Below are 12643 nucleotides of genomic sequence, written 5' to 3'. Positions count from 1 at the left end.
CTTTTTGACTAGGATTTTTAAATATCCACAGGTTTCATGTGGGCACCTCGAGCTCCTAATCCACCTTTTTAAAAGAGCTCTTCAATTTCTACTGCAGATAGTATTAGAAAATAATAATATTGGATATTACTAAGAAATATTTATTATTAATTTTGTTTACTAATTATTACAAAGCAAAAATCTAATATTAGATATTAGTAAGATAAAGCAGTTAGGAACTCTTAAAAATGTACTGTCTTATTCTGGTTCTGTACTGACATTTAGTAACTTCAGTCAGCAAGGCTTGTGTCCACCCCAAGTCTTAGCAGTCTCAGTTTTGTAGAAAACAATATACTTTGGCCTGTCAATGAGAAATTAATTCATCTTAGCTCCTTGCAGGCATGTATTGCTGAAACTCACCCTATTGACAATAATAAGGAAAAATGTTTATCTTAAAAATATAGATGACAGATTTTACTTTGAAGTCTGTACATAAAGGTTTTGCCTAATTCCCTCATTCATCATCTACTTCAATACTGTGGAAGCTAGAGGTTTGATTCTTTTGAGCTAAAAAGCCATTCTCAGAGGTTTGGTGTTATGAAATACCACAGTTCATTGTACCGTTCGTACAATGGAGAGGACATAAACAATCTAAAAGGAAAAGATAAATAGATTCTATTATACCTTAAGTAACCTTAATAATTTAAGTAACAGCTGGCAAGACATAGTACCAGAGGTAGTTACCAGGGAAAAAATAACATACAGTGCTAAAGGGAATATAAGTATTGCTGGGATCCCTGACTTTAACCTGAAAAGGGTATATATAATAGGCTGCAGAAATCTGCATCATTTTCCAGAACTCTGAGATGCTTAAAGCGTCTTTGACTTCTTTCCCAGAGTTTTTATGTTGACTGCATCCCTCTTTCATCACATTTCCACACTGTGTTTAGAATGAATTAAAAATATTTTCTGGGACTGACCACACGAGGAAGCTGATGCTTACAGACAGATCCTCCAGTGCCCCAGCAAGGCCAGAGAACAAAACATATTTGATAAAAATAATGAGGCATGATTTTCCCCTGGATATTTGCTTTCAGTGTGAGCCCTGCTCCTTGCTTTGTGGCATGTCTAATAGGAAGTTAAAACCTTTTCTAAAATTACAAAGAAGCAAAAGAGGGAGCCACACATTGTGGCAGTAAGGGATCCTGGAAGGGGAAGGAGAGCAGGATTATCCAAGCAGCAGCCCCAGCAGAAGTGAAAGGGTTCTGGGGGAGAGCAGGACCACTCCTCTTGGCAGTAACAAGCAGAACATCTTTCATTAGCTATAAAATTGGTCCCCATCAAAATGACTGATAAAGTGGAATTTTAGCTCCAGAGCTTTACTTCTGTGAGATGACTCATGTTCTATTTACATTATTATTTCAGGAAGGAAAGAGAGGGAGAGAGGAAAGGAAAGGAGAGAGAAGGAAAAATTTTAAAGCAAGTAAAGACACTGCTCTCAATCAGAGCAGTGTACGAGACTATTTTCACCAGAATGGCTATTATCATCATGGTCCTAAAGAGAAAAGAATGTCTGGCATGTAGACAATAAATAGCATCAGAAAAGAAGTAGCCAGGCACTATTTATTTTTTCACAGTGTAACCAATCAACTTCACAGCAGATACAGTAAAAACAAGGCATTACAACTGCTTTACAAAGTTCAGTGTTGAAACTCTCTTGATTCTTATCAGTTTAAGAGACATCAGAGCACAAACATCTAATCTGTTCATTTTGCACGGAACACATGGCATTAAATGGTGGTTTTAGATTTATTTTTTAAGACTATGGCTTTCAGAGTTTTACATTTAGAAGATTACAGCTACATCTCAGAAACATCTGTATGAACCATGCACCAGGGTGCAAGCACATTTCCATTCAATGCACAAGGACTAGTGCAACGTTTATATGAAAATTCAGTAGACATTAACATTCACAGTACAGTCATGAGCTATAAAATCTACCCTTCAAACTACTGTCAGCCTTCTCCTGGCAAGAGGTTTCTGAGATCTTTTTTTTTCTAGAAGTCCTTATAACCCAGCTCTCTCCTATAATCTCACTTCAGAAATTCTGTTCTCAAAGCCTTGAGCAGCCAAGCCCCTCCTGATAATGAGGGCCACAAGCAACTCCTTTCTGAGCTTGTTAGCATTATTCCTGTCATCAATCTCAAAGCCTCATCAGTCCTCAAATAAAATTAGCTTTTAGCAGCTGATGTACCATTCTGCATGAGGTATAGTGTTGTCAAAAAAAGCCCATATGGTGAAATCCCTCCACTTGCTTTTGTCTCTCCCCAGACCTCAAGAAAATTAAAAAAACCAAAACAAACAAACAAACAAAAAAACAAAAAACAAAACAAAACAAAAAACAACAGACAAAAACAACAACAACAAAAAAAAACAAAAACAAAAACAAACAAAAAAACCACCCCACAGACAAACCCACAGGAAAGAGAAAACAAAAGACAAGAAAATTCTATCCTTGAACCGTATTTGAACTTCCTGCAACATTCTATAGCAATCTAAACTTTACATTTATTTAAAACACTATCAGTGATGCCTAGTTACTCACTTCTGAAGTACTTCACACTGAAAGCTAAGGGGATGATTTTTAAAAAGAGCTAAACATTCACAATCTGAAAAGCAGGTCTTTTTCATATGTCTTAAATTGCGCATAGGAAAAAGAGGCATCCAAAAACTAAGGATATACTAAAAAGTGTAAACTGCTGAGTCGATCTTTTACCATGGTAGCAATGGAGTTCTCAAGATAAAGAGCAGAATCCACCTACTCCACAAATGCAATCACAGCTCCTGTCTCAGCACCAAGGGAATTTGCTCCTACCTATATCTATAGATCAACTTTTCACCAAAGAGGGAATTTTTACGTTTGCCTTCAGTGATATCAATGACTATCTTCGACCAGAACATTTGTGTTCTCTCTTTCTTCTTTAGTAAAAATGAGTTAAATTAAAAATTAATCCATAAGACCCATTAAATGGAGGCATACTTACTTTAAGCTTCTGAACCACTTCTACATTCTAACTGTGCAAATCTAAATGGATTATTTTAGGACCTTTTTTGGTCACATTCAGAACATAAATTTTAGGGATGGAGGGAAGCTTGTTAAATTGACAATAAGAACTTGATGCAAAAATTTTCATATCTTGCTTTCCAGTCTACATACAGTTATTTATACATATATCTTTCCCATTGTCAATATAACTTCTACCACACTCAGAAAGCCTCAGCTGTATGGGATTTAGCCAAGAGCATCATCAGTTTATCATCTCTGAAGTCTTCTACTTCAGCCATGCTCATGAACAATGTTGTCAAATATTAAACTGGTGATGTCAATGTTTCCATCTAATCCAGCAACAGACTTTATCAAAATGGAGAAGGAAATAACAATATCTGCAAATGCTTTAGTTTTGGCATGACACACAAAAGATTATGGTATTTTAAGAGAGGCTGAAGAAGTCATGGCTTAATCACATTAAAAGCCTGTGAGGATACCTTGATGTTTCTAGGTAATTGAGTATAATATTGGATGATTGCATACCAAAGCTATTGGAAAAGTACCAAATAACTGAGTAGAACTGTAAATATCAGCACAATTACAATAATAGTATTAGCCCAACTGGGGAGGCATCTGGTAGGAAAACTGAAATGGAAGAATAAATTTGCATCAATATCATCTATTTTATGTATAATCCATAGAAGCAGCACTGACAGTTACAAAATTTATCCTAATGTTCCATACTTTTTTCAGTAAGTTATCCACAAGGGCTTTAATAAAAGATTTTAAAAGGAACATTGATGCATAATATTGGAACATTGTCCACTGGTGCCAAAACACTATCAAATTAAATGTATGGTATGAATGTTTAATTAGGAAGTTAAAAATACTAGCATTTTTTAAAAAACAGAATGAAAAAAGGATCCAATAGTAAGGGGCAAACTGAATCACTGAAACACTATGTGAACTATAGATGCTGAGACAGAGACTTGCATTAAGAGTGTATCTGAATAATGGAACATCAATATAGTAAATACTAAGACAAATAATACAACAAGTGTTATTTTTGAGGGATATTTCTGTAAATTTAATTTTTAGACCATACATCGTAATTGTTTATAAAACATCAATGAAGGGGAATACAAATTGTAGCAGTATTATTTAATTAATTGGAAACAGCAATTAAGAACAAAGATTAGATTTTTCAAGACAGGAATCACCATGAGATTGCTAGATTCTGATCCCTCAGTTTCATTTAAAGAGGTATTTATGTTCTATAGCAATATGATTTGTAAGTAACGCTATCATAACGTGGCCCTTCACTTCCAGACAAGAAGTCTAAGCATTCACAGTGGACAACAGTGGGACATACAATAGATACTGCAAAGATGCACAAACCATTAAGATTTTTTTTCGGTGACTGAAGCATGAACACAGATTGTATATTTACGCTGGGCCTATGAATATGCAAATCTCCACATTTACCTATCTTGGAAAATCTCAGCCACAATGCAAGCACCTTCACTGTTCCTGCTCCTATTCAATCAGTGGGCAGAGGGACAAACATGACTTTACCTGTTTAAAATGACCATCACCTGTTTTCTGCAGATTTCAGAAGCCAAAAGATTCCTATTTACTGTCTTCCTAAGGAGGAAAAACAATTCAAGGGAAAATAGACATCTGCAGTGAAATAATGACTCATCCTCACTTCCCACCCACAGTAGCTGGTTTTGGTTTTTGTTTTTAAATATCAAATCGGCAAAAGTAATATATCCTCTGTGGGGGAAGTACTGGTCATTGCTGTTAACAGTCTTCAACCTTTTTAAGTCTAAATGACAAAACAATCTCAGTGTCACCCTACAGAGCCAGGCCACCTCTTCAGCGGGATCAACTGAAAATCACTTTTCCAATGTTTGGTGGCAAGACATCTCCTACCTGCAACGCCCGGACAGGGAAACTTCAAGAGGAAACCTTTTCTTTTGAATTCAGCAAGGCTCAAACCCTGATAATAAAGATCATTCTGTGAAGCCTGAAACACACAAAAGAATTGTGTCCAACCTGAAAAATGTTTGAGTCTCAGGTAGGCATGCAGAGATGTATGGAAAAGCCACTATTACAAAGAATTACAAAAGAGAAGCCTTATTACTGCAGACTCCTGTCTCGCTTGATCCTGTCAGCTAGTGAGATTCAGGCCCTGTTGTCAGTAGTTAAATTGTCCTCATTTACACATGCCGTATACCGACTCTTCTGAAACTCTTTTCTTGATTAAGAAAAGGAACTGAGAGGAAGAACAAGGTAGAATAGTTTATAGGTCTTCTGTCTTACATCCCCTGTGGCTCTCCTTGCACAACTCAAATAATGTTCTACCATTAGCAAAATTTGCAGGCAAAGCAAGATTTGTCACTTAGAAGGGGAATGAGATTGCCCAGGAATTTTATAGTTTGTGGGTTTTTTGGTTTTTTTTGTTTTTTTTTTTTTTTTTTTTTTTTTTCCTTAAAATGCCATGAGACTTTAAAAATTTTTAGAAACAATATATTGCTAACGGGCAACAAGACTTACCTATGGAAAAAAAGGCTAGATCCTTTAGTCTATTACAATTTTAGCTAATCTCCTATCTCCACAGGCTGTCTGACATTTCCTCTCATGCTTCACTAACACTCCAGTTTTCTCAGTGAGATTTACTAGAAAGTAAAATCAAAAGTTTAGTATTCACTGCCTTTTGACTAGCATCATAACAAATCCAAAACAGCTCAGAACCCACAATACTGAGCCCTGTGGCAAGATTTAGACACCTTGCCCAGGAGTACAATCAAAACTCTCCCCCTACACCCCATGGGGAATACCACAGTGCCTCATAACAGGACAGTCAACTTGACGAAACCACTCCTGTGCAAAGATAAACATTAAGATCAGGGATGCTTTTCCATCATTCTGGAAGTCACAGCACCCATCCACCTTCTGGAAGCATGTACCCTGTTTCAAATTAAAGTCTCACAGGCAGAGATCACCCTTGTAAACAGAAACTGCTACTAACCTCCCTGGAGTACACCCGCTGTCCCAGTTCATGCCTGGAATGCTCACAGTCCGCCTTTCCCACTCCCTGAAGGAGAGAGGAACTCAATGATTGAATGCAGTCTGGGTCAGGTTTCTGTTCCCAGATGTTTTATGGTACTAACTAATACTCAATAAATTTTAAAATAGTTTTACCATTAATAATAAAACGAGAAAGAAATATAGCCTTTTTCTGATCTAACCTGATTTCCGATTTTCTGTCTGACATTTCACCAGAATGATCACTCAAGATAACTGTCTATTACTCATTCAGTCTGTAATTAATGTATAGGAGGTTCATAGTAATTTTTTTGTTTTATTAAAAAAAAAAAAAAATGTTGCGGGGAATCAAGAGCATTATCACAAATGCCAGTGAGAAACCTATTAACTAAATATAAGTCACTCAGATCCATGCAACTGGATTCTGGAGTCACTGCCCCCAGCAACCTTTCCCCCCACATCTTTCCCTTTCTTCCACACCAGCTTTCAGTGCAGATTCTCAACAGAATGAAATACATCCATCATTAAGAAGCCATCCTTCTGCCTCCAGATGCAAGCTCCCACCACCTGTCTTGGACTAGAACTTAGTGATAGTCTTGTATGTTCAGTCAGCTGATCCCACACACCTGGTTGAAACATTAACTTACAAGAGAGTAAAATAAAGCTAAATTTCCAGGTTTTGATTCATCTGGCAATATGGCTTTACAACCGCTATTGCTGGTACAAATGAAGCAGAAGCAGGAGACAGCTGAAAAAGGAAGGACAGGTCTATTCCTTTCATCCACTTGGGTAGGAAGCCCATAGCATGAACCAATGCAGGGGCCTTTTCTACAGCCTGAAGAATATTCTACCTCTTCCTGAGTCAGTCTGCCTCACAGCACATTCAACGGGACATGTGGACATTCACTGAGTTTTTTCAGGAATGGAAGCTCAGTAATTCTTTCTAATTCTGGACTTGTATTTTTTAGCTGAGGAAGTCTACATTTGTTTCCATTTTCTATATTTATTATAATGACTAAAAAATACAGTATTATTTCACAAACATAAAAGATCACATTTAATGTGTAACTGAAACTACAATAAATTAAAATAATTATATTCACAATGACTTTTAAAAATTTAAATTAGATGTATTTGCACTAATTCTCAGGTATGTGGAAACAGTAAACTGCAATGATGACTGATGCAATTCAACAAAACATATCTTACTTTAGGCAGACAGATATTTAAATCCAGACTCCTCCTGTTGGGCTTTCAATTGAAAGTTCAAAGGTGTTCACAAATTACAAAGCACCGTTCATACCTCATTTTTAAACAAGTCTTTTACTACCATAGTAAGCAACAGAAAATTATTAAAACCATGTTGGTGGTGATTCTTCTTCAAAGTCTTACACAATCCTATGTCTTCGAATGTCAGAAAACCAGATAAAGTTAAAGCCTTAGAAGCACATCAACATGTGAATATAAAATACGTTACCCAGAGCTCATGCTTTGGTTGCACTGCCACTACATAAAACAGATTAATTCAGACACGGAAGACATGCACTGAAGATCAGTGAGGTACAGTCATAGGCACAACCTTACTAAAAATAACACACTGAGATGTATTCACTACTAAAACAGACAAGTGGTGAACACTAATACAGAAATATCAAGGAAAAGTCTCTTTTTTGAAAAATATATTTCAGGAGATGCCTCAGATAGGTGCAGTATAAAGCAGTTTCACCTGACTTTTCCACCTCTCCACCTTTATGGCAATTTCTCCTCTTATGTCACACTCTTTCAGTGAGAAAACTTGTTACTGAAGAGGCTCTGGCTCACATCCTTAATGTTTAATCATTTGAGCTACTGAACACTCATTATTGAAATTAGTGCAAATTAAGCATGTGTTAATGGCATCAATTCAGGATAGCATCACTCTTTATGACAGTACATAAGCACACACTTTTCTGAATTCTGGTCTAATTACAGTACTGATTAGGAATAGGTTTAAGAATGTGTTTAGGCAGTAATGGTCAGAATAATATGACTCCAAGTACTGTGATCCCAGCTATCAGTAAACGAACTTTTACCAGGTAGATTTGAAAAATGATTGCAGCATCTAAGTCTAAGTAATGACAGTCTCTGTTTCCTGCCATTTTCTTGATTATCACTTAAATTTCTTGGAACCAAGTGTTTATATGCAGATTAGAAAGAAAACACATAGGACTAAAATAACACATTTATTACATGCCATGTTACAGTTCACTGCATTCCCATTTCTATTTGCACTCACAGTACTGTGGGAAACTAAAATTATTTCATCAGAAACAAATGAAGTACACAGAAAAGTTTGTCAACAGACAGAAGCAAGTGTATCCATAAGCCAAACAGCCATAACATTCAATAGGTTTAATACTCTATTACATTGTTTCATAGAAATTAGAAATGAAAGACTTCTTATCCATCCCTTGCCAATTCTGGATGTTTTCTGTTCTCCAATTCAGTCACTGGAGGCTGATTGGCAACTGACAACCACATGAATAGGAAAAGCTAACTAGATGTGCCAGAGGAGAGCAGGCTGTGAAATTTGTATTTCCTCTAGTGAAGTGCCAAGTTCTTTCAAGTCCCTTTTATTTAAAGGTGAATTAATGAAACTCAGGAGCTCACAAAACCCGGGCCTTGTATTGTGTAGCAAGTAGACTGCTTTTCAAGTATGCATCCAACATACTGCTGCTGAAGCCACCTTCAATCCTCCTACAGAGGAATGTGTTTAGTGTGCTGTCAAAAAGCATCAAACTGCACTATGGAATTAAAACTGACATACTTCCATTGTACTGAGCATTTTCTGAAAATGAGACTCTAAAGAAACAATAGAGTAGATTGGTGTTGTTAATGATGCCGCACTTCTACACTCAGTCTAACAGTCAGAAGAAGTTGGTGCTCAGAAAGGTCATGCAACAAATAATGTCAACCAACCTCAACAGATACTCTCAACCACTTTCATATTTCATCAGCTAAATACTGAAACAAAGTTTGCATTAAAATCGGATCCTCTCTGTCACACTTTCTTCCAGAATCACTGCACATAGTCTTGCATTCTCTATTAAACTTTGGGGCTCAACACTGCCATAACATTTCATCTGAAATGTGTACTGCATATCGTATCTTATTATGTCTGGTACCAACTAGAATATAAAAATACAATAATCCTTTCTGAGAAATTCAGACGAGGGAGCACATTCAACAGAAATATTGGCGGTGGGGTGTCCTTCATGTATCATTTTCTATTATTAGCCATTAATCATGTCTTTATCTCCAGTACTGAACATCCTTACCTACAGCCAAATGCTAATCCCATTAATCCTCTTTAAAGATCTGTAAGGTCTACTGTGTAATTCTGACTTTTACTTAATGCATATCTTAATTTTACAGTGATTTTTGCAAGCTCACTTGAGACCAGTTTCTCTCTGAGAAAGGAGGAAAGACTGCACTTTTCCATAATAAAGACAATGGATTTAAAAACAGAAATGAGATAGTAAATGCTGCCAGCCAGCAATAGTCAACAAAGAGAAGTCAGTCCAGAAAGGCTACTACTGAAGAATTACTACCAAAGTAAACAGAAGCTCTGACCACAGAAAGGCTGGAGAACTGATCCTATGATTTTGGGGGGATATATCCCATCTTGGAGAAGTATCTGCAATGCATAAGGATTATTTTAACTTGACACACACGCACACCCACCCACGCACACCCACCCCCAATATCAGGGCTTTTCCATTAGAAACAAACAAATATCAAAGAGGCAATTACACAGCAATCCATAGCACAGGTTCAGTAAATTCATACCATTTGGCTTTGGCTCAGTGAGTAGCATATGCAGTATCAAGCAGAATCTTCAAAATCATACTTTATGCTAAGTGGAACAGGTCACATACTACACTCTTAGGGTTGGAGATTTAACATATTGGCTTTGAACACAATGACTATAGCACTGTTACAGGTTTTCCAAACTCTGATGATACAAATTCTACCAAATGTAGTTATGACTTTTTTCTCTGGACCTGACTACGAATCAGACAAAGGAAAGGGGAATGGAGAGGACGTGAAGAACATTATGCATAACGGCTAGAATCTCAGCCAACATCAGTCTGATTTCCACAAAATAAGCAAGCAATGGCAGCTGGGTAGGAATTTTTAAAAGCTGTAGCCCTCTTGGAGAACTTTGGGCAACTCACAACAGTGAAGTAATAGCTGATGGAACACGGACATAAATGTAATCTAAGGTTGAAAGCCAAAAGCCTATATCACTGGTTAGGATAAGACAAGCTCAGAATTACCCTTGGTTTTTTTTTTGTGATATATCCATTTCTTGCTGCTCTAATCTCTGCATTCTATATAAATCTGAATGTGATTAATTATGATTTAATCACTCTTTTTAACATACCGCAGAGAACAAATGGCTGATTGAAAAATAATGTTCCATTTCAACTTTTTAAACTCAGGGATTAATAAAAAAATCATCACCTTATGGATGAAATGGATGAAAATAACCAAACCCATTTTATTAAGGCTTTCTTTGTAAAGGTGTAAGAGATGCTACAAAATTCACCTTCATTATCATTTAGGATTAAAATTGAAAGCTTATGTAGAACTGTCCAGTTAAATAACACAGCCTCTTGACTCTGCATTTTGTTAGAGCTGAGCAAAAATATGTGTGTATTCAGGCAAGTTAAATGTTAGGGATATTTATTTTTAAAGATTTAAATTTTCTCTTCAGTTCCATCATTGATCACAAGAGGGAGACTACATCACCATATTTCCTCTCATTGTTTCAAATTTTTAGAACAATCAATTTGAGTCATTTTGGGCCAGCTCTAGTCTTTGACTGCTCACTGAAAAGTGTTAATGACTGTTCAATTACGATATTTCTTCTGAGTTTGTCAAACCTCTGAAATTTATAGATAAAGATAGCCAATCCAGTAAACAAGATTGAACAATGCAAAGGCAGTTGGAAAGAAGATTCGAGAGTAGGAGTCAATTTTTGCAATACGGATGTGTATTCTTCCTTCTCTCCAAGATCCTGTGCGGCAGTCTTCAAAACAACAAAAGAAGCTAGCACAGTCTTTCCCTTCTAGGCACTCATATCCATAATCATCATCACGTTCAGGGAGATGATTAATGTTATTAATTGGAATTAGTGTTGATCCAGGTCGAACAGCAATTGCAGATGGTTTCTTAAGAAAAACAAAAAAAGAAAAATACAGTTTTGCAGATTTTTTATCCTCACATTAAATAATTCCATACGCTTTGCATAGCAAAGGCCAATATAAGCACCACAATATATAGAAATTCTAATATTAAACAGTTTTGGGGAGCTTTGTGAATTATGAACTGCTGTATATAATTAGCTCACACAGGTAAAAGATCATGAATGATTTTCACCTGCCACAGTGAAAACTGGGTTGTGCTGGGATTTGGGAATAGTGGATAATTAGTTACACAGACAGGGTTAGCTGATCCTATCTACACAACACAAATGAACATTTTGAACTCAGTCACAGCTTGACAACTGGGTCACAAGCAAGTCCAAAACCAGTCTATAAGCTTCACTACCAAGGGAATTATGGTTCTCCCATAATTTGGAGTCTTTAGAATGAGACTGGATGTTTTTCTGGAAGCTAGATTTTCAACAACAAAAAAAAAAGCTAATGGGATTAGTGCAGCATCACTGGTGACATTTAAGAGACTGATACACATAAGACCAGGCTACATCATCTAACCCTCTGATGTTAAATCCCTAAACAATATGCCCCACCTTCAGAAACCAATACATAAGACTTAGGAGAATGCCATTCAAGTCATTCAAATCAATTAATTCAGCTCTTAATTCTTACTTTTACTTTCCATGGACGTAACTCAACGCTCTTGCCACCTGGTAAAAACCTCAATGTAATAGATGTTAAGGTTCATAAATAATTTTTCGTAGAAAAAACCTGTGCGCCTTATTGCCTAGTACATAATCTGTTTGTTATTCCCTTTCTTGCAACATTTGCCTTTTCACCTTCCTTTTACTTGTGCTACAGCCCATCTTTCCCCCTTTTATTATTTTATTTCCACACAGTTCTTCACTCTTCATCTTTGTTTTCCTGAGTATTTCAAAATACGTTCTCTATCTGTCCTTTTTTCTCTTTCTATATCTCATAGCCTTTTCAAACTACTCTATAATCACATCTTTCAACCCCTTCCACCTTTGGCATCTCTTTTAAAATCTTCAAACTGAAGATAGGGATTACATCAACACTATTCTTACATTGTCTTCTATCTTTTCTACCATCTCCGTATTTTGTCATGTAAGGTATAAATATGGCAGAAAAGGAAGCAGACAGAAGAATGGGGTATCGAATCGTAAAGAAGAATCTCTCTTTAAACAATTATACATGATAGGCAATGAAAAAATATGAAAAGCAGGAAGCCACATCATTTAGATTCTTCTTATGTTTTCGAGTCCTGTTGTCCCACTTCCAGGGAATTACTTTGGCCAGTACAGAGTATACATTGTTAAGGAGGCACCCTATTGCTGCA

At 36.4% G+C, this 12643-nt stretch overlaps 1 protein-coding gene across 4 annotated transcripts in view; it reads right to left on the bottom strand.

The window, feature by feature from the left end:
* Positions 1-6359: 6359 nt before the first annotated feature.
* The window catches only part of GABRG1 (gamma-aminobutyric acid type A receptor subunit gamma1), a 59771-nt gene continuing 53487 nt past the window's right edge, over positions 6360-12643 (bottom strand). For all 4 annotated transcript variants that reach the window (XM_032999231.2, XM_032999232.2, XM_032999234.2 and 1 more), the window contains one exon: positions 6360-11295. In XM_032999231.2, coding sequence (XP_032855122.1) covers positions 11017-11295 — 279 coding nt within the window. In that variant the 3' untranslated portion in view covers positions 6360-11016. The remainder of the gene's footprint in view (positions 11296-12643) is intronic.

Source organism: Tyto alba, unplaced genomic scaffold (genome assembly GCF_018691265.1).
Source record: "Tyto alba isolate M040663 unplaced genomic scaffold, T.alba_DEE_v4.0 Super-Scaffold_6, whole genome shotgun sequence".
Classification (NCBI taxonomy): Eukaryota; Metazoa; Chordata; class Aves; order Strigiformes; family Tytonidae; genus Tyto; species Tyto alba.
This window is presented reverse-complemented; position numbering and strand designations above follow the sequence as displayed.